Source organism: Eulemur rufifrons, chromosome 1 (genome assembly GCF_041146395.1).
Source record: "Eulemur rufifrons isolate Redbay chromosome 1, OSU_ERuf_1, whole genome shotgun sequence".
Classification (NCBI taxonomy): Eukaryota; Metazoa; Chordata; class Mammalia; order Primates; family Lemuridae; genus Eulemur; species Eulemur rufifrons.
Window position 1 is genome coordinate 38,712,977 of NC_090983.1, and position 23,383 is coordinate 38,736,359.

Here is a 23,383-nt window from a genome sequence, read left to right on the forward strand (position 1 = left end):
GGAAGTAAGATTTCACATTTTTAGTACAAGATGTCGTCAATAAGTAATGAAAAGTTCCGAATATACCAAATCTAAATGGATAAAGTAAAAACCAAATCTTAAATTCAAAGACTTGACCATTCCTTTTTAGCCCAACAAAAAAAAAAAAAAGAAGAAGAAGAAGAAGAAGCACTTGATGACCTTTGTTTTTCAAGTAATGTGTATTTTTTTCTGATGACCAAAATGTATATATTATAGGAAATTGTCTCTACTACCTAGAGATAATCACTGTTAAATTTTGGTGAATTTCCTTCTACTTTTTTACATTTCCCACATATTATATATGTTAGCATCCTACTCATTTTCTATGTCATCAAAATTCTTCATAATTTTTTTCTAGTTGAATAATTTATCATTTTGTTACAACATAACTTATTTAACTATTACAGTGTTGCTGAAAATTTATGTAATTTCCCATTTTTCACTATAAACCATCTACTTACAGGGAACCACACCGAACAATTTGACTTTCCTGCTATTTTAGACATGGCAAAAAAAGAATGCCATTTGCATAGTCCAAACTAAGCAAACAGATGCAAAAAATACATGTAGTCAAAAGACCAGAAGTAAATAAATAAAATGTTGATAGTGGTCTTCTTTAGATAGTAAACTTTGAGTACTTTCTTTCATTCATTTACTATCTATATTCTCAAATCAATGTGAATTGCTTTTATAATGAAAAAAAACCAATATAGTTTATTTTCAAGAAAAAAATAATATAGAACAAAACATTTTAGCCCTCTCAAACAACCCCCATTCTTCACATTGATACACAGTTTCCTATTATGGGAGTGAGTGAAACACCTGTGGTTATGATTCTACTTACGGACTCGAGTGGAGCAGAAAGGCAATCATGGGGATCTCTCCAGGCAAAAAAACATTTCTGTCTCAATTATCTATACCTTTCACACTAAATTGTTTTCTGGCCTGGAATTATCCAGATGACTGCTTCTTTCATTTTTCCCCTAACTCTACATGTGCAACTCTAAGACAATTCTTTACCATTGAAAATTGTGAAGAAAACACCAGATTAAAAATGAGAACACACAGAAAACTTGGATGTGGGTATATGAGAATTCCCTGTAGCATCTTTGTAATTTTTCTATAAACTTAAATACATTTTAAAATAGATTTTAAAAATGAGACACACATGACTTCTGGAGGTGGTTCTCTGCCTTTTACCCTCTGTATGACATTAGGGATTAATGGAATATTTCTCGACTCAACTTCCTAACTTTATAATAGATTTACACACACACACACACACACACACACACACAGATATATATGTGCATTATGTTTAGGTATATACAGATGTGTATATACATATGCAGTGCATGTGTATATATGCACACAAATATATAAATGTATATATATATTCATGCTCTTAAACTTAACTATTATACCTCAAAGTAGTTATACAGTCATAAACAAAATTATAGCTACAAAAACTTTGAAAACTTTAAATCATTTTATAATTATAATTATAATAATACCATTTAATAATCTTTTGGCCAACAGAAGACCTCTGTTATATAATGGAAATCAAAGAGCATAAATCTACAATATTCTTATCTTTAAAGAACTCTTTTTTTGTAATAAATTTTTCAAAAAGAAAAAAATGTTTTGCTTAAAAGCATTCCTCACTGATGTTTCTTCATAGTCTAATTTTTCCCTTTCATTTCATGATATTTCTTATCTGGCCTTTAAATTTACAACTCCAAATGCCTTGTACACAATTATAAATGTCCTTCCTCCTACTCTGGATATCATGTAGCTGTAGGTTTCCATTTAGTAATCATAAAATATCTTAATATTATTCAGTAGATTTTTCACTCCTTAATAATTTTCTATTGAACTATGAATTTTTTCCAGTTAACATCAATTCTATTGTAGACATACATAAACATAACCACAGAATTTTCAGTATAATCTCAAAAATCGCAATGAGGGATTTTTGTCATGTTTGCACATTGGAGCTTAAATGTTTCTTCTTATTTTTCCCATTGCACAAAACAGCACTACTGAGCTATTTAAGCCAAAAACCTAGTCATCTTTGAGTTGTTCCTCCCATTTTGCAATACATAAACAAGTCATATTCAGTCCACCTCGAAAATTCATATGGAATAGAAGTATTTTTTTTCTCCATCTATTGCTACGACCCAAGTCCACAACTGGGACACTGTCTTTGCCCCATGCCACTGTACTAGTCTCCTGTTTGTCTTCCCTTCTGCCTCTGCATCCCTTCAGCGATCCATTTTCGGTATCAGCCAAATATGCTTAAAACTACCCAAATGGTTTCCCATCAGCCCTTAAATCAAAGCAATGCTTCTTCGCCTGCATATGAAGTTCTGCCCAATAAGGATCTTGTTGACCTCTCCAACTTTATTTTATCCCTCTCTCCGCCCTACCTGGAATTTTCTGCTTTAGCCACGAGGCTGGTTCCTGGAACCCTCTTTCTTCCACTAGAGTCTTTCTGTGTGCAGTTCACTCAATGAGGGGATCTTCCTGGGCTGGCCACCTAACCAGCTCTTTCTCATCCTTCCTTCCTCAGTACACATCTCCTCACCTCTCCAAAGCAGGTCTCCTGCCCTGCTATTCTATATCTGAACACCATATTTTTCCCTGTAACATTTCTAATTTAGAGGGTAGGTTTTTGTTTGTTTTTGTATATTGCTTATCTCAGTCTCTAATGTGTATGCCCTTCCAGAGAGAAACCGTCTATTTGACTCACTGCTGTATACCCTATACCTGTGATATTTGGCACAGAGGGGGAGATCAGTCAATATTTTTAAGTGAATGAATATATTGATGAATTAATTAGGTTGTAGGCAGGATCGAGTTCCAGCAAATTTAGAAACCTCTTGAGAGAAGAAAGTATGTTTCTTATCTTCCCTGGATCCAAAGGGCTACATGGTCACACACCAAGAGCCAAAAGTTGTGAGCTGATATTGACAGTATTAAGTACAGCAAAAGTGAGGGGCTTTGTTTGGATTATCAATGTCACACTCCACTCCCAACTCTGAACATATCTATTTTGTGCTTTTTCTACTTCAGAATAAATGGTTCCCTGTAAGCCCCAATTCTGAATGTTAGCTATTCTACTTCTATGGATAAAATAGATGTTTGACTCTCTTCAGATTCAAATTTGTACATGTTCTATAACCCCCATTGATTTTTCGAGTGGTTAACCATGTACTTAGAGAGTGTAAATTATACACTGGGAGTGTGTTAGACTTGTTAAAAGGTAAACTAACACTATGAGACCACAAAGTACCATTTAGTTAATAACTAATTTCAATCCTTAAATGGTGTCCAAGTGGAAAGAGACTGTTTCAACCCACACCATATCCTTAACTATTTCTAGAGCCATTTTTGCACTCAAAGTTATCACTGACTAGAAATTAAGGACGTGACAGAAGTAAGTCCATTGTTCACTAGAAAGAAAAAAAATGAATCTATAGCTATTTAAAATACTTGGGAAATTAGTTGTCCTAGATACAAAAAGATTTTCACTTAATTGAAGGATAACATTTCAAATGTAAGAACATTTAATTTTCAATTTGTCTTAATAGAGTAATCTGAACTTCCATCCTTCTAAAATAAAAGCTGCTAAATAAACTCTAGCATTTTTGTAATGAGTCAGAACTCCACATGATCATCAGTTATTCAGGCATTCTGCAAATGCAGATAAAGATAACGTGGGAAATCATACTCCAGACATGACCTGGAATCTTTTTGTTGAAAAGGTAATTTATAGCAGTTTGCTATTTGATCATTTGCTTCTCTCTAATAGGTAAAATGCAGCATCATTTGTTCTATGACAAAATGAACAATGTAAGATGACTACCTTTCTTATAAGATAAATGAATAAATCAAAATGGAATGCAGTACATTTTTCCTTACAACACATTTTCTCCTCCTCTCAAAAATTCTTCTTTATTGTGGTTACTAGCATTGACATCAGCCCTCTAAAAACATGATTTTGGGGTTGCAGATGCAATGAACCACAGGTACTTCAACATAAGCTTAAACTAGGGTAATCATACAATTTATCATCCAAACTAGGAAACTAGTTTGAGAGTGAGAAAGGGCATTATTAATAATTATTCTGGGAAAATAGATACAAATTAAGACTTTCCAGGTCACATGCTAGCTGAAAGCAGTATTTCAGCTCACTTTCATCGACTCCATTTGGACTGTTAAAAAATATACTTCATCATTGTAAGAGTCTGGCTGGCAGATGGTTATTTCCATTGTTTGCTAGGGCTACCATAAAAAATCACCACAAGCCAGGTGACTTAAAACAACAGAAATTTATTATCTAACAGTTCTAGAGGTTGAAAGTCTGTAATTCAGGTATCGGCAGGGCCACACTTCCTCCAAAGTTTCAAAAGGAAAATCCTTCCTTGCCTCTTCCAGCTTTTATTGGCTCCCACATGCCTCGGTTGGCAGCAGCATAGCTCCAATTTCTGCCGCCACCTGCATGTGACCTTCTGAGTGTGAATCTTCACATAACCTTCTCATAAGGACATCAGTCACTAGATTTAGGGCCCACTTTAATCCAGTATGACCTCATTTTAACTAATTACTCTTTCCAAATAATGTCACATAGAGGTTCCAGGTGGACGTAAATTTTGATGGGACATGACTCTATTCAGAACAGTAATCAATAAAATATTGGGTTGTTATTTTACCAACCACTGGGCATAAGATTTTACTGATAGTAAAAAAAAATAAATAAATAAGTGATGCTGGGCATGAAAAAACTTGTTCGTTTGTATATTTGTGTCTCTGTGATAGGTTATTTAACATTTATTTACCATTTGGGGGGACAATGTCAAAATCTATGATGGGTTTTCATATCATTGAAAGATTTATTTTAGGAAGCAATAAGCAATACAACCTTCAAGGATATCCTTATTCTGCTTAAACACAAATATATTTGATTCACTGACATGTACCTATATATAATTGAGAAATACCATTAAAACAGAATAACTTTTCAAAGTCATTAAACTGGTCAGGGCCTATGCTCTGTTCAGAAGTTACTTTTTAGCATAAACCACACAGTTCTGTCTTAGAGTGATTCTGTGAGTTTTTTATTGTCAATTTTATGTAGAAGCTTAGTTTGAAATGTCAGATCCATCTTCAGAAATACAGCACAATCAGCTGCATTTGTTTCTTAAAATAACTTTGTATTATCCTTGAGTATTAGAAGAGATGGTATACCTTCTAGCCCTTCAGTGAGAATCACTTAGGTTAATTTGGTCAGGTACCATCGTATAGCAGTACTCCAAATTTGGAGTACTCCAAACTATAAATTTTCTAACTGCCCTTTCTGGGCCATGATATGATACAGGAGAAATATGCAACCCATCAACACTTGCCTGTACTTGCCCTTTCATGTCATTTATAGATGTCCTTTTTGTCTTTTATGATTAGCAACACATTTTTGCCCTCCATATTTTTTCTTTTCACTGAAGAAGATTGATACACATGGAAGATATGGCTTTTGCCTGTACACCTGGTCCTGTCACACTAAAGATATACATGCTATTGAGTGGAGTTCTCTGCCATATTGCACCTTACCTTGTCACCTAAGGTAGGGATTGGTCTTGCCTTTATGAGCACATCACTGAAGTACAGCTGGCTCTTTAATGCAAACAACCATGAAGGCAATAATTTTTTTCAAAGCTATCGTACCAAGGTACAGGTGGCTGCCAAATATATCTCCTGTGCCTATAGTATTTATTCATTTATCGTACTACATATTGAACACCATTTTATGCCAGTGCCTGTTCTAAATCTTAGGAATATCACAGTTGATAATACAGTCTCTGCCCTAAGACGGTATATAGTCTAGTACAAAGCTTTCTCGTGTGCCCTGAATGGGTAGCAGGTATGTTAGGGCTTTGATCCACCCTGGCCCTCAGGGTGGCTTAGGTAGTGAGAACCCCCCAGGCCAGTGTTTCCTCCTTTTACCAAAAGCTAAATATTTTTTTTTTCTATGTGTGTGGCTATGTGAAAAATTTGGAGATGCCATGGTCTAATGCAGTGTTTTCCAGAATGAAGTCTGGTAGGATAGTCCCACAAATTGTTCCTGAAAAGAAGAGAGAGGTTCCACAGACAAATGAATTTAGCAACACTAAAAATTGCATGTCCCTTCTGACATCTCAGAATGTACATCAGCCTTTAAAGTGTTCTAAGGAAACCAGCAGTAAAGAAACCCATACAACTTGGTTTAATTTACTCTTTCCCAAACTTCCTTGACTACAGAACTTCTTTGTCCATGAAGTCTGCTACAGAGGTAGCAATGCGCCAACAGATCTGTCCTTGGGGAACTGGTCTAGACAGTATGTCCTATGTCCTTAAGGCCTGCATTTTAGAAGCACAGGTGGCTATTTGTCCTGCCCCATGACACTGAAGAGATGTTCCTCCCCTGCTGCCCCTTCTCCTCTGCTGTCACCACCTGCTCTGTGCTGAGTATCATCTCTCCCAGTTGTCACACTGCCGCAAATAGTAATTTTGCTTCTGTTTTCTCTATTTGCCTTCTTTCTTGCCCTGTTGCCTTTCTTATGACTTAATCTTTTCCACAGACTAGTTGAACTCACACAGATATTCACCAGTGGACCAATGCTCCTGGTCTCCCATCTGGAAATTGAAGCAATCATAAGCATTGGTACAATGGGCACCTTTTCTCAGCTGTGTTATTTGTGCCTGTATCCAAGAGGACGCTTCATTTGCTGTCACACAGGGAGTTCTTGTTGTTATTCTGTTAGTTATCTAACAGAATCATTAAAGAAGCCTGGAGACTTGAAAAAGCTGGTCTCCAGGTATCTGAGATTTGACAAAATGTAGCAGTCTCTCACAGATGCTGGCGCTTGTTACAGGCACACAGCCTATTATCTGAGTGTTGTGTTCTCAAAAGAGGCAAAGACATTCTAAAACAAAATGAATTGTCCAAAACGAAATGAATTGTTTGGGCTGGCTACCAAGAGTAAAGAAGGCTTGGCGAGCTGAAGGCCCCTGAGGACCTCCTGTGACACCCAAGACTGGATATGGGGAGAGCAGCAGAGGCCAAAGCACTGTGCACACACTCATAGACCACGGCTGGGAGTGGCACTTCACAGAAGAGGAGCTAAGATAGACCTGAGACCAGAAAGGTGGGCCACTGTAGGACAGCTATCAGGGGAAGGACAGGGGATCCAGGGTGCGGGAAAAGGAAAACCCAGCATCAGATGACCGAAGACAGAGAGAGATGAGGAGAGATGGCGAGGTGAGGGCAGGAGTATCACGTTCCACATCGTCTGCGCGTCGGAATCACCTACAGTACTTTAAAGACAGAGCCAGGCCCCTCGGCTGGCAATTCTGATTCAGCTGAGAAGCCTGGGTATTCACTTTTCACGAGCAATGGAAGTGAGTCTGTGCTGAAACAAACAGCATTGCCCTTACATTTTATTTCACTAAATTTATCTACTTGGAAGACATTATAATAGAATTGTGTTTATACAAAATTCACACAATATATGCGCACGGTTCTGTGAGGGATGTCGGGGCATCAACACTATCCTCTAAGATTCTGTGATGTCCAAATACAGTACTAAGGTTCTATGCCCAGAAATGCTGCTCAGGCATCTAGCATTGCGTAATATCCCCAACTCTGGCTGTCCGCAGTTTCTAGACTAGGCGGTTTAGGAATGTTGAGAATTAAACATTAAACTTAAATATTCCATTTAAATAATACAAAACATTCCTAGCTATTAAAAGTGCTTTTATCACCAATTTCTTGGAACTTTTGTTTCCTTTTATTTTTTCCAGAAGTTCAGTTTTAAACCAGTTTCCATAGAGAATTTTACATTACTCCTGGTGTATTTTCTCAAGCGCTTTTGAGACGCTACTCACAAAAGCCTATTGAAAAGTAAAAGCTCTATCTCTGTTCCTTAGTTTAAGAAATTATAAAACCTCTCCAGTTCTTTTAGAGTGCTCTTGTAGAAAACCAAGCTGATCACTAGCCTTGCTCATTGCAGTATCATCAAGTATATCTATGCTTACAGTTTTGGTGTGTATCATTTACTACTATAAAATCCTTTTGAGTTGGAGGATAAATGCGTGGTTGTCCTCAGAAGCTGACAGCTAACTAAGGAAAATGTTTTACTAATTTTTAATCCTAGATTCGATTTTGAAATTCCTTTGCTTGTTCTTTGTTTTGTTTTTTAAAGGAAAGTTTTCTTTCCTTGTTTTCCTGCAAAACCTCAGCATTTCTCACTTTTGAATAACACTACATACACAGTGTGAATGGCCAAATGAGAATCTATGACTTCAGAATCGGCCATACATAGATAGCTCCAGTGTGATTTTTGAGGTATAAGGTGCATATGGATGGCAATTTTTCCACCTAGAACTAAAGTTCTCATAATCTTCAATCTTTAAGCGAAGGTGGTAATAAATCCTTTCTTTCAGAATGACACATCCCTGGTCAACAGAGGAACAGGAGGGATATTATTTTAAGAACTAGATGATGTGTCCATTTCTCCATTAGCCTCCCGAGCAGCTGTGGAAAGAGGAGACCACATCCCTCTCTCCGGGACCGTTTCTGCGGGATGCGTAACCAGACCCTTGTAGTAGATGTTCTCTCACAAGGCTGTTCTCACAGTGCTCTCCGTCATTTTCTGACATGCCACCCTCACCCTACAAAAAGTTGTTCCCATGGTGCAAGGCTACAAGTTTTTTTCCTACTGCTGTAACTTTTGGATATTTTTCTGGCAACGTCTCCATGCTGGGCAGCTGTGTCAGAGGGTAAACCTGTCAGAGGGTAAACCTAGGGAAACATTCCTTTTTTTAAAAACAAACTATGTGCTCATCATCTTTTCTGTGCTGTAACAGTTAAAAATAGGCAGATATATTAACTGCCTATAAAAAGAAGTTTCTGAACTAATGTGTCACACAGACAAGTAAGCAACAATGAAACTTTGGTGTGAAAAGTGCCAGGATAGTGGCGTGGTTTTAGGTAAGAGGAGCAGGGAGCCCAGACGGAGGAGGCAAGGGAGAACATCACAGAAGCTTCTTAGAGAAAGTAAGATCAACGATGAGACCGGAATGATAAGTAGGACTTAGGCAGATAAAAGGGGGTGAAAGGAGCATTCCAGGCAAAGGTAACAACATATGGAATGTCCCAGAAGGGAGAGAGAAATTTCATGTGATGCGTGTAGGAGAATGCAAGAGAACCGCGAAAGGTGAGACTGGAGAACTGAGACCAGATTCTGAATGGCCTTCTAAGTAATGTTAAAATCTGATTCATTAAAGGAATCATGAGAAATAACTCAAGAATTATTTCCTTGGGGAGGTTTAAGGAAGGTGATGATGCACTCATATTTTTCTTCTAGAAAGATCGCTCTGCCTGTGGTGTGGAAACTGATCTGGAGGGTGCAAGACTAGAGGCAGAGAGATTTGCTGAGAGGCAGTGATGGTCTCACTTAAGTGAGTAGCAGTAGAAATGTAGGGAAATAGGCAAATTTGGGAGATATTTAAGAAGCAGAAATCATGACTTGGTGACTTACTCAATTAGAATTTGAAAGTGAAACCCAGATTTCTGGTTTGGGTCAATGAGTGGATAAATATGCCTGAGGTAAGACGCAGAGAAGGGAAGTGGGAGGAGAGTCTGATGAGTTTGAGGTGCCTGGGAGACACTAGACACTCTGATATATAGATATGAAATTTGATGTATATCTATAAAAATGTGATCACCTCTATAAAGGCGATCTGGGCTGACTAATCAATATTCAGAAGTGAAGGGGATGGGTGAAATCACACCTGACAGGAACAATATACACTATCTGGATGATGGGCACACTTATAACTGACACAAGCCGTACAAAAGCAATCCATGTAACCAAACATTTGTACCCCCATAGTATTATGGAATTTAAAAAATATATATTCAGAAGTCGGAGGCAGGTAAGTGACAATAGAAGCTTTGGGTGAGGATAAGCTCTCTCTCAGGGAGAATGTTGAACGTATAAAAAGAGAAGAACCTTAGGGAAGCACCAACATTTAAGGAATCAGTTGGAAAACAGGAGCCTACAAAATAGACTATGATGGCACAACAAAAAGGAGTAAGAAGCAGGTAGTATCATGGAAACCCAGGGAAGAGAGGGCTTCAGGAAAAAAAAGAAAAAAGAATCATCAGCTGTATCAGATATTACTGAGAGATTGACAGATGGTTGAGGTCTGAGAAGAGACTACTCGTTTTAACAACAAAGATGCTGTCAGTAACCTTGGTCATAGTGGTCTCTTTGAAGGGCCGACCAGAGAGCTGCAGGTTAAGGAATGAATGTGAGTTAGTGCAGAAGTGAAGGGAAGGGGCAGAGGCAACACTTTTAAGATGTTTAGCTGTAAAGGGAAAGGAGACGAGAGCTCTGCCAAGGGGCTTGGATTGAGAGAGCTTTTTTAATTTTTATTTGAAGAAGGAAGAGATTGGATGGAAAGGAGCAAAGAGTGAGGGAGAGTTGAAAATCCAGGCGAGAAAAGAGATAATTGATGGAGAGAGCTCTTGCAGAGGATGGCGGGGTTGAGATTCCTGATGGCTTGGCCTTAGACGAGATACCTCTCCTGGGGTAAAAGGAAGAAAAAAGAAAATAATTGGTTTTTAGGGTAGCAAAAGGAACTAGGTTGGATAAAGAGCCACGAATCATAAAGGGCAAATAGTAAATAAGATGTGAAGGCCAGATATTGTCTTGTGTTTTAATAAGTTCTTAAGTGCATATTCTGCATCTTACACTGGAAATAGCCTTGACTTTGACCTTAGTTCTGTTTATCAGTTGTATAAATTCCTAAGACAAGTAATTTAACCTATTGAGCTTCAGTTTCCTGATCTAGACAAAATGAGAATTTTATGAATCTACTTGAAAGGCTGTAATACGGAACACATTTTTATCATGTTAAGTATTAACACAATGATGGTCATTTTATAGATTAATTTATTATCATCTTAAGAATTTGTTTTATTGTGTTTAGACAAGAATAAGCAAAATCGTTAGGAGACAACGGATAGATAAAACATGTGACATACAGTACATAGCATAGTGCCAGACACATAGTAGCTACTTAAGAAATATTCATACAATAAATTACTGGAAAACAACTTTTTTTGGTCCTATCTGTGTTATTAAAACCTTTGTTTTCACTGTGTTCTGGTAAATGCTCTAACCTCAACTGTCTTCACACTCTGCTGGTTAATAACTTTAGGGGCACAGAGGAAAACAAATGTGTCACCTGCGAAGGTTCTTCTGGACTATTATCCATTTCTGCATACACAGCCTATGAAGAAGAAAATAGCTTGGCTCACGTAGCCCCAAAAGCTAAAGTAGACGGTCACTGATCTATTGCTTCTGCTGTCATTTAGTGTCATTTTCAGCATTGTCACCAAAGAAGCTCACTAACAAAAGACACCCACATTGGCCACTAGGCAAATAAATTTGGTCAGAAATGCATCAATTTAGTTCAAGACCAAAAAAAGGAAGACGAAATATATTCTTAGCATAAAATGGCTTCCCATATCTTTTTTTTCTTTCTCTAAGATTTATAGCAGACTTTGTCTTCTAAGAGCAGCTTGCATGTAAGAAGGGATGCTGAAGGGGGAAATTCAGTGGGGAGAGCTGTAGCAAATTGCCCCAGATAAGTTTCAGGCAACTCCAGCTCTGGACTCCCAAGAGGCTAATGAACCATAAATCCCTACCTCTTCCCCAGGCCTCATATTTACAGAAGTGTTGTCAAAGACATCTAAAGTTCCATAAAATATTGTATTTTTAAAAGGTCTTCAAGCTAAATCCTCTAAACCGACAGGAGTTACCCACTTGCTGAGAGTTAATAGACTCTTGACTGAATGGTGAAGTTTGAAAAGGACCATTAGAGGCAGAACACAACTTCTCCCAGTCACCTGCTCTTTTTACCCTTTGGAGGGCTCTGCCATCCAAAGCCAGGCAGTGCATTTCTGAGTCAAAAAATAGAGCAAACAGTTAAAGAGCTATTTATTTTTTTCCAGAATTTTTAACTAATTCTATATGACCCTTATGCTAAATCTTTGAATTTTAATAAATGTATTTGTATGTCATAAGTTAAAATGTTACATACAAGTTTCTTTCTCACAACTTCACAGATTTCTCGGTGTTTATCTATGTAAATATATTACCAGTAGAAACTGAGATAATAAAAGCCCATGCAAATAATCATCTAGTATTGTTGCATTTCGATCACTCCAGTCTCCAAATTACTGTGTATATTTCAGATGCTGGTACTTTTTCCAATTTAAATTCTAGCAATTCCTGAATAATATCATCAAGGCCTTACCTGAGAGTGCAAATTAAACATGAAAATTAGCTTTCTTCCACTTTATTTTAATTTTATGTCCAATAAGAATATTTATAATATATGCAAGCAATGATATGGACAATCACATTTCACATTTTATATTAGTGCCTGATCAATGGCAGGAAGAAAAGGAATTTCCCTCCATTCCCATCCATCCTGTTTCCAGTCCATACCACTGCCTAACTAGCAAAGTTTCACATCCAAGTAGTTTCCATTATTTCTCTGAAAAAAATAGGATAATGTTCAACTTGCAGAAGAAATGTTGAATTTGTAGCATTTTAGAGGACTCGGTCTCTATTTTGAAGAATTATCTTTCTAAGTCTTTAAAAGAGAGCAAATAACTAGGAATGTTACAACCGGGTCTCTGCTCTTTACAAAACTTGAGAATTGATTGTGTCCTTGAATGCCTCTGTGTCCCTTGAGATAGTCTGTCACTTTTAGCTAGCATTCTTATTTGAGTCTCTGTCCTAGAAGCTTAAAAAAGGAGAGACTCTTCTCATCTACTCATCTATGCCTTGAAGACACTATGACAGCAGGTGAGGCTACCGTGGAATTTGTTAAGTTGCAAGAGCTCAGATTGCATTACGTTCAGAACCCGTTCAATAAGAACATTTTTCTGGTCTTTAAAGAAACTTCGATTGCAACTCAAGCTACATATGAGGCTTTACTGCCACCTCATATGTTTATACCTGATAAGATAAGGAGAGGAAATCATAAGAATAATATATCTTCTTTGAAACCAACTGTAATCAACAATGGGGACAATCATGACTTTACTTCTAAATTCGTAATTTATTTCTGTTCCAGTCACAATGTAAGTATAATAGAGAGTCAGATAGTTTTTCTTTTTCTAGTTAGTTAAATAAAATTAGTTTCATTTTTCTTTGGAGATATGGCAGGAAGTGGGGAAAGAGTAAAACAAGTAATCACAAAAAGTATGCAAAAATAGGAATAATTCAGTGCCGGAGCTGGCCAGTACTCTAATTAAATATGAAAAATAGCATGATTATATAAATATATTCAAAATTAAAAATTTTGGTTCTCTAGAAAAGTATAGCACATCTTGTGTGCCCACAGGAAAAGATAGTTGAAAAGATAATAAACCATGCCTGTGCTTGTCAAGATAATATGTGATGTTAAAGCATGATGATAAAAATTGCATTTAGGTCCACAAAACATATTGTTCCCTAAAAGGAAGGCAATACATAATAAAGGTCACTTTATGCTAGAATGTCTGAATTATAGACATAGTCAAAATTTAAGATATTTTGCACCCTTTCAAAAAGTAAAATGTCCTCATAATGAAGGTCAAAGTGATTTCTTTTGTTTACTATATCTAAATAATGTCCCTATTTCTTTTCTTTCTTTTTTTTTTTTTTTTTTGAGACAGAGTCTCCCTCTGTTGCCCGAGCTAGAGTGCCGTGGCTTCAGCCTAGCTCACAGCAACCTCAAACTCCTGGGCTCAAGCCATCCTCCTGCCTCAGCCTCCCGGGTAGCTGGAACTACAGGCATGCGCCACCATGCCTGGCTAATTTTTTCTATTTTTAGTAGAGACAGGGGCTCACTCTTGCTCAGGCTGGTCTCGAACTCCTGAACTCAAGCAATCCTCCCTGGTTGGCCTCCCAGAGTGCTAGGATTACAGGTGTGAGCCACCACGCCAGGCCTAATGTCCCTATTTCTTCATTTATTTCTCCCAGCGTATCAAAAATAGTATTTTACAATAAATATTAGTAAATGTGTAGTAGTAATTTATTTTAAGTAAATAATAGCAATAGAAATAAATATTACTTTTAGAGTTCAAAGAACCTAGACGTCTGAAGTAATCTAATCTGCCATACATTAATAGTCATCAAACCCTGAGAAATGCTAACATGGCTCCTTTTAATACCACCGGAAACTCACTACTTAATTTTAAATACATTCCCCTAGTGAGCAGCTCTAGTTGTTTAAAAATATGTGGTAGAAATCCGCCTCCCTAAAACATCCCTTAAATTCTTGATGTTATCTAGTTTAGAATCTTTCCAACTTACTGTGAAACCCTTACACCCAGAATCAGACCCCTCTTGGTGAATCAGTGGCCTAAGGGATTTGTAGATATTCAAAAGAAAGGCCTCATTAAAGCAAAGTGGATGTATTGCCAGAGAAATATCATCTGACCAGCCCTCCAAAAGTCTCTCAAACTATAATGTACAAGGGTAGGGTCTGGTCCTCTGGTGTACAGGTGCAGAAGATTGATAATTACAAAACCCCAGAACTCAGTGGGCTGAAAAAAGCTGACTCATGAGCACCCCCCACCAAAAAAAAAATGCACAGAAATTCAAAACCAGTCAATTCACTCAAATGAAATATATAACTGTCAAATGAGTAAGACATTCATGTTCAAATGGTCAAAACAATTCCAATGAGTAGGCTACATAGAATTCTAATTATTTTAAGACTAATTAGATGCAGAGCATCAGAACAAGATAAATGGGTTAACTGAGTGAATATCTAATAGCATCAAACACTAATAGTCTGGTGCCTCTATCTCTGCACTTAGGACTCTGGGCTTGCTAGTTCAAGTCAGGTTTTCAGGACACACCACCTTGGAGAGCACTCGAATTGGTGACACAATTTGACTTTCAGAACTTTTTTGGCCAAGCTCTAACTGTTCTCCCGAGGGGAACATTCTTTAGAAATATAGATAGTTTTAGTCAAATTTATACTGTCTTATTTAAGCTTTGATCCATAAAATGTTGCTTTGATAGATTAATTCTTTGAACATCTTATCTCCAGTTTTTTGACATGCACTGGGCTGTGTTGATTTAGGTCTGAACAGCTAAGTCTAGCTCTGCCTCCTTTCTACGCACTTTACCTTACTTGACTTGTAGCAAGGGTAAGGCTTGCCATTTGCCAATCTCTCCCTCTCTTTCTTTCCCTGCAAGCACCAGGTTAGAAACAATATGTGTAGCTGTGCTATAGAACAGCCACTTCAATAGCTTTTGACTGGAGTGTTGTCTAGCAATGGTCAGGTAGCCCTATTAGCTCTGCTGCAAATAACTCAGATTATACCAGAAATTATTTCTTAAAAGGGTCAGGAACCTTTTCAGAACAAACCATATATGAACATTTAAACAGCAAAATGGTTGAGGATTTTAAACAGAGACATGAAGAGTTTCTACCATTGCCACTATCTCTTTTAGAAGAAAGAGCACAACTTTACATTACACCTCTTTTTAAATGGAGGACGGAGAAATTGATGTCTAAAATGGAGGATGGAGAAATTGACATCTAAATCATCAGCCACTGGAGGAAACATGCAGACTTCCAAAGTATCATTTTTATATAATTTTAGATTTTTTAATTTTTTATTATTGCTTGAATACCCACTATACAAAAACATCAAGATCACAAATACTTATCATGGCCCATACACATATTTGTTTGGGATACTAGATTTCTGTGTTTCTACTCTTCTAATATACTTAAATCTCCTTTCTAAAATATGTGTATTGCATTACTAGAAGTGGTTATATATTCAGGTTTTCAATCAACTGGTTTACTTGGTTGGATTGACTATAAATTTGTTGACATATATTGATGATTCCTCATTTTCTTGCCCAGGGATCATTTCTTCTACTCATTTATTTTCAATCTCTCTACTTTCTTATTTGTCAGTATCCTATGAGCAGCATAACAGAGCACCCTAAGCTCATAAGGAATAGTGTAAACTAATTAGCAGATTTTATGATGGAAACTATTCCCCTCCCACGTGACCACTCCAGCTGGATAATGAACTTTATGAAAATATCCAACTCTTCCCGTACTAAGGCAACAGCCTCATTCAAACAAGCTCTTATTTTGCCCTTTGACTTCAGTTCATAATTGTAAATGTGGTACAAATCCATAAGCAAACTGTCAGTATGGGGTAAGGTGCAGTGTTAAAAAAATAAAATAGCATAAATGATGATTCTTGATCTCCTTTTGCAACTGACAAAAAGAAAAATAGCCCTAATAAGATCTATTTGAAAAATACTATGACTGAAAAAACAGTGTGTAACTGAAATTTAGAGAGGTCACAGAAAATTCCCCTGCTTGCAGGTATGCAGAAGCACTGAAGGGTTTCTAACAAACACTAAACACAAGTGTGGAATAGTTTGTTATGGGAAGAAGATTCAGAAATAAGAGTGAAAATCAGTGCTGGTTCATTACGTCAGCAGTGGGGCCTGCAAACCTCACTGTTAAAGCAGCCTTTAAACAGCAGATTTTCTACCACTCTAGCTTGTAGCCCCCTGCCCCTGGCACAGAACGAGCCCAGTCTTCTCTATGGATTCATGAATTGCTCTGCTTCTATTTTGGTTATAGCTTCCCATGTGGGAAATTTCACCCAACACTATCCACTTTAGTTTTGGGGTATTTGCTTATTTCGGGTGCAATTTGCTACCTAAAACACTATGCCACGAAATTTCAAAGTAACTTGAAAGAATAGAGTAGAAACCAAAAAAGAAAGTTCTATACACTCTCAGTCTTCTCCAAGGACATAGTTCATTCAGTTTAATGGCAATTATCAATGCAGAATATTACGATGCAAACAAAGGATCGCCAACCATCACTGCTAAAGAGACACAAATATAGAACAAATGAATGATTTAAATGTCATCTACAAGCTCTCTAGCATACTGATTGTAAATCCTTTACAAATTTGGGTATGTAACTTGAAATATGACCCATCAAAACAATGTATGTAAATATGCCTACACGAGAAAGCACTAAACATATTAAACAATTTATTTCAAAGTTTAATATTTTGCAGATGGCATCTGGATCTTAAAATGTATAGATATTTTACAGCTCTGCTTAAACATAAATAATACATTTGTCTGATTCACTGATACCAGAGGCACATTTTTTTCTCCTGATGAATATGCCATCATCTAGGACTACCAGTAAAAATTGTAAGGATGCATTATAATTAAAAACTATACCCCTATGTGGAAAAAATAGTCAATAATCTATTTCATAAAAGTAGAAATTCACTCACAATATTTCATTACTGCTGACCAGTTACTGTTTTGTTGATGAGTATCTTTAAATTGAAGAGTATCTTTAGATTGGGGTCAAGAAAGTTATATTTCTCATATGTTTGGGCAGAAATTTTCAAGAATATCAGATTTCAGATTTAGGAGAGATTCAAAAAAGGCAAAAGTTTTATTATAAAATGAACATATGAAGAGTCAAAAGACCACTTGAAAATGGCATTACGAATTTGAAGCAAACGTATTTGGACTAACAAAGATCAGAAAAAATATTTACATATCTTTATAAAAACATGACAAAAAAATAAAATGCATTTTTAATGACAGAGGAAAGAGTCCATTTTAGAACACAAGTGTTTTCTTTACCATAAGTTTAAATTTCATATAGTATTGTTAACATAGGCCAAATATTATGCATTAAAATACACTTAAAGCATTCAGTGTGTACTGTGTGAATATCTACATATGTGATTCTAAAATAACATCTTCTCTTTCAATAGCTTTATTTTGGCAATAAAAAATGTATGTATGCTAGTAAAAATCATGTTCACAGTAGATTTAAAAAGTCTGAAAGAATACATTTGTTGAAATTTGCATTCGGTTTGGAAAATGTCTGTTTAACAATTGAACATAGCCATATTTTAACTTTTAAGCTCCCACATTGAGAAAGTATCACGGTATTACAGCAATTTACTCCTAGGGATATTATGCTGGGCTTTGAAATTTAAAAAATAGGATATTTCTTCTTGGATTATTTTATGATCAATGTACAGTCTCTCCACAAGGAAAATTAAAGCTCTCTGATAACTCACAGAAACATCACTGCCTATTAAAGATGTTGGAAATTGCATAAAAGCATAAAAAGCACTGGGTAATTTTGCAGTTTCATCTCTAAACACAATTGTAAAGATGCCTGTCTTTCAATTCTTTCTCCCTCTTACTTCTGAAGCATGGCCTTTTAGTTCTTGCCCTTTTAAATATCTTTGCCTACTGTAGTTTTGCTTGTTAATGTACTGGTTGATCTTACTGGGCTAAGAACATATTAACAGGGGGTGCTTGCTTTTATCTGTATTCACAGAGAATGCTAACAAATTAGAAGAAAGTGCCAGAGAACACCACATACCTTGTCCAGAACATTACAATGGCTTCTGCATGCACGGGAAGTGCGAACATTCCATCAATATGCAGGAGCCATCTTGCAGGTAACATTTTTACTCTTCAGCTTTTAACACGTATAAAGTAAAAATGGAGATGTTTACAGAGCATTGTTCGGTATTCTATTTGAATCGATGATCAGCAGCAGAACTTTTCTCTACCTCTCCTGGGCATGCGCAAACACCCAGCCACAACACACCCAAACATGCACGCACTAGAAAACCATAAAATGTGTGTGTGCCTTGCACACTCAAGTATTATGTATCACCTCTCTATTATGTACTCTTCTGGTGTACTTTAAAAGTGTACTTTGTGCACTACAAGCTCCTTAAAGACACTAACTGTCCTGTATTAGCCACCACCCTTTCCCCTGAACGTAGAACAGTGCTTGGTACCTGTCAGGTGCTCAATAATAATATTTCTCAAAGAGACAAACGAACGCAGCCTTGTGTATGTTAGATAACATGGTCGCTTCTGGGAGATCATCTTGTCCGAAGTCCTTCGGGTCTTCTAATAAATATTATCAATCCTTTTTTGCCAGGCACTCTCTATTTTCTATGTGTCTGTTATCCACGGAACCTTGTGTATTAAGATCATTAGCCACACCTTGGCTGTTCCAAAGGCTTTAAAAATACAAAGGAATTGTTTGTCTGGATTTAGTTTATAAATATAAATACTGCCTATATGTTCATGTCAAAACATAATTATTTTCGAGACGGTAAAGCCAAAGTGAAAAAACAAATTTATTTTTATTTAAAATACAAGCAGAATATGATGAAATAGGTTATATTTTGATATACAACAAAAAGTCTCTCTCTCTCCCACCGCACCCCCCCAATCATCTAGAACTGTCTTCCTTTCATATTTCCCTTCACTGGCTACACTAGTGCCTGCCTCCTAGCGAAGCCAAGCAGGGTGAATGCAACTGGGATGTTACCCCCCTCTGCCCCTCTCTCCCGGCAGTCACCATCATTAACCCTTTGGGACACAGAGAAGAAAGAGCTCAGGGTGTAGTTATGAGAAATTCAAAGTGAAGTCATAGAATAGAAGAGAATTGATTTTGATTCCACACAATCGATGGCAAGTTGATCCCCTTTAGTGTCGTGGTTTTTTTAATGAGCTGTTTTCTCAATTCATTGTCAAATGCTAATTTTAATATACAGATTGTCTACATGAGCTTTCAGGTGAGAGTTGACTGACTGACTGAGAGGCAACATTCATTCTCAGAGGAATAGTACATGGCTTGTTTTGTGCAACTATATTGTCTATATCATAAATACTTTCTTTTAACCAAATTTAGCTCCCTGACATTAGCACACGACTTAGGACCAGCAAATTAAAGGTGACTCTTGCTGTACCTCTGATCCTAACATTTTTCAACACTTATTCTGACAATAGCATAGAGAATGTTTTATCCAAAACAAGTAAATAAATAGACTTATTTTTTGTGCCCCTGTCATAGGAAACAAACCTTTTCTCAAGTAAACATGTTGATTTAGATGGATTAAAGAGCAAATTAAATAAAATGTAAAGCTCATCTGAAAAAAATGGAGAAAGAACAGTTATCCCTGAACATGTATTATCTCTTTATATTATCATAAAAATAAATTATCTAGTAATCTTCCTATCTTCAAAATCCATTATTATAAATAATAAAAAGAAACAACACACCTTACAACCTACAAACACTAAGAGATCTTGTTGAAAATAAATAGTTGAAAACCATATTTTTAAGTAGTATTTATTTAGAAAGGGAAACAAAAAGCCCAATTTTGTGATGAAGATAAATGCCGATAGGCCAGCTATATACATGAATCCAGTAGCTCCAGGTAATTGGACACTGTAATTTCTTCCAGGTGTGATGCTGGTTATACTGGACAACACTGTGAAAAAAAGGACTACAGTGTTCTATACGTTGTTCCCGGTCCCGTACGATTTCAGTATGTCTTAATTGCAGCTGTGATTGGAACAATCCAGATTGCTGTCATCTGTGTGGTGGTCCTCTGCATCACAAGGTCAGTAACTGTACTGTGTTTGACGGCCGCCCACATAAAGGCATATATTGTTCCTCCTTTTTAAAAGTCAGATGTCTCTGATTATGAGTTCCTTCATGGACTCTGCAGCCATCCGTTCTCTGTGAGTCCTATTTCCTTATCATAAAAGCATTTGAATAGCCAAATGGAAAGACATGAATTTTCATGTTGGAGTGGTACATGTTATTTTCCTTATTTTTGCATTATGCTGAGGTTTGTTTGTCTTTAAGCAGAGGTTTTTAGTTCTATTTTTTCTTCAAACATATAATAATGCCAACCTTTGTTTAAAGGTTTAAATGCTTTCCCCTTTTAACTAGAAAATGTCAATCTTCATTCAGACTAACAGACTATTTAAATGTCCAGTGTATCCTTACCTACACATATCAGTGCGCCAAATGAGGTCAGGCTAGATTTTAGACAAGGCCCAGGAAAGTATTAAAATATAGCTCTCATTTAAAGCACTTATACTTCCAAGTATAACTCTCACATATAATCAGTTTTAACATATCTTGATATAAACAACAAATACATTTTTATTATAGCTTTTAACCATAAAATACAAAAAATTATAATTAGAAAGATTATATTATCATAAATGAATATCTTTGATAAACAGAACATGTAGCAAATATCATAACAAGCTTTTATGTCAAACTCCCAGTCCAACCTAAAGGTAATTGTTTCCCGGAGAACCAGGTTGGGAGAGGTTTCATCCAGTTTCAACAGGAAAGAAAACCATGATTAATTAGTGATGTCTGACATTCGGCTTGGAGTAGAGGAGCAAGGCCAGGTATTTGCTTAATTTCATTAGCATGCAAACCCCATGACAACCAAGAATTAGATTCTAAACCAAATGCATATCATTTCTGTTCTGTGCAACCAGAAAAGTTATTGAAGATGTTTCTTTATGACCTGATTACACTCTCCTTTAAAAGTTCCAAGGAAGTTTGAAGGTTTTCATCAAATTCACAAGGCATTTAGACTTTCTTCATTTGTACAGCTCTACAGTAAATCAGAATGTTTCCCTAAAAATTTTTTTCAAAAGACAAGAAAATAAAGGAAAGTATCATATCTTTAGAAAATAAAGGCCATAATATATCTCAGTATCTGTATTGCACTATCTTCTTTGAGGACAAGTGTGGCATTTGCTCTTGAAAAAGACAAAATATGGTTCATAAATCCTCGCCTGGCCTAAAGGCTTAACGCAAGATCATCGACTGGAGCTTTGGGATGCTCTAAGCCAAGTTGAGTTCATCAACTCGACTCGCACGTTTAGATGCCAAGTGAGTCAATGGATTATGTTAAAATAGATTCTGGGGAACATAAAGATAACTCAAGAAACCAAAAGTACTGAATATAAAAAGAAAAGAATCTAAAATACAGGAAACTGTGCCATATTACTCTAAGGGTCTGACCTTCCTAATAGCTAGGCAATATCAGTATGTGAAAAACAAAACTCATATTTAATGGATATAATATGATATAATATAACAATTTGATTGCTACTTCGAGTACTGACAGAAATGCAAAACTTTAAATACTTTAGCAGATATTTTCAATTCTGTTATTAATCACAGTTCCATTCCTGTGCATAATAAAAACAACTGGAATATACAGGGTCCTTTCCTCACTGGGAATTGTGTAAGTATGTATTATATGTGGTGTATCATATATGTATACATACACATGCATACATGTGCGCGCACACATATGTACACATTTAATAACATTACAAAGAAGGAATGATTATCCCCAATTTCAAGACGGAGACCCTGAAGTGTGAGAAGTTGGCCAGTTACTGGGTTCACACAGTTATTGGGTTCACAGCTGAGCACCAAGGGCAGCCCTGGCATCCAGACTCTCTGGTGTCAGAGCCTGGGCACTGCTTCTACTGCCCTTTTCTTGTCATGATTTTGTATGTTCTGATACTCCAGGCTACCTAACCTGAGCTCCAAACTAGAGCAAGTTATTTTTTCAAGGTATATGGCTTTTTTTTTTTTCATTTTTCTTGTTAAAACAAAACAAAACCTACCCTCAATTTATTTAATTTTGAGGAGGAGAAATATCATATGAACTAAATTAGCATTACTTTAATGCATTTTATAAATCTGTCCTAGAAATACCAAAACCTTCAAGAGCTTTTCCAAGATTGGTAAACTATACCAATTCCCAGTATGGATTCATTGAATTCACTTAAAAAGATTTTGCTCTGAAACCACTTTCCAACAAAGCCATCTCCTCTATCCCTAACCCCAGAAACCCTACTTTTCTGGTGACCTGGCCACATTTGTCTGTCAAGATCTATTTCAAAATATCCAGTTGCTGAAAGATTTATAAAGTCACACCAAGCAGAGGTCCTCTCATTCCCTTTAATTTTCTTTTCATGTCTTCTTCACCAGTCTCTCTTCTCTCCTACATCTCTGTTCTTTCTCTTCCCTCTTCCTACTTTCTTTTCATTCTAATTCCTTTCACTCTTCTTTCTTTTTAGTCAAACACCTGCCCTCCTCCTAAACACAACATGCGTCACAAAAAAATAAGTACATCCAGAGACAAGCTCCAAAATGAAAAGAGTTGCCCTGTTAAGAAGTTAGATTTTTATTCTTTTTATCTCCAGCTCCCACTTGCTAGGAGGAATATGATTTCCAGCTCCATGTTCATTTTGACAGATCCATCCTTCCCCCAAAATATATACATATTATATCTGTGTGTATTTATATATATTCTTATATATTCTCTGATACCCCACAGCTTATTATAATAGGATTTTATATG

The 23,383-nt window shown here is 36.5% G+C and overlaps 1 protein-coding gene across 2 annotated transcripts in view; it reads left to right on the top strand.

Annotated features, from left to right (window-relative positions):
- The window catches only part of TMEFF2 (transmembrane protein with EGF like and two follistatin like domains 2), a 250,454-nt gene that overhangs the window by 225,048 nt on the left and 2,023 nt on the right, over positions 1 to 23,383 (top strand). For both annotated transcript variants that reach the window (XM_069469134.1, XM_069469126.1), the window contains exons 8-9: positions 18,502 to 18,625; positions 20,435 to 20,593. In XM_069469134.1, coding sequence (XP_069325235.1) covers positions 18,502 to 18,625; positions 20,435 to 20,593 — 283 coding nt within the window. The remainder of the gene's footprint in view (positions 1 to 18,501; positions 18,626 to 20,434; positions 20,594 to 23,383) is intronic.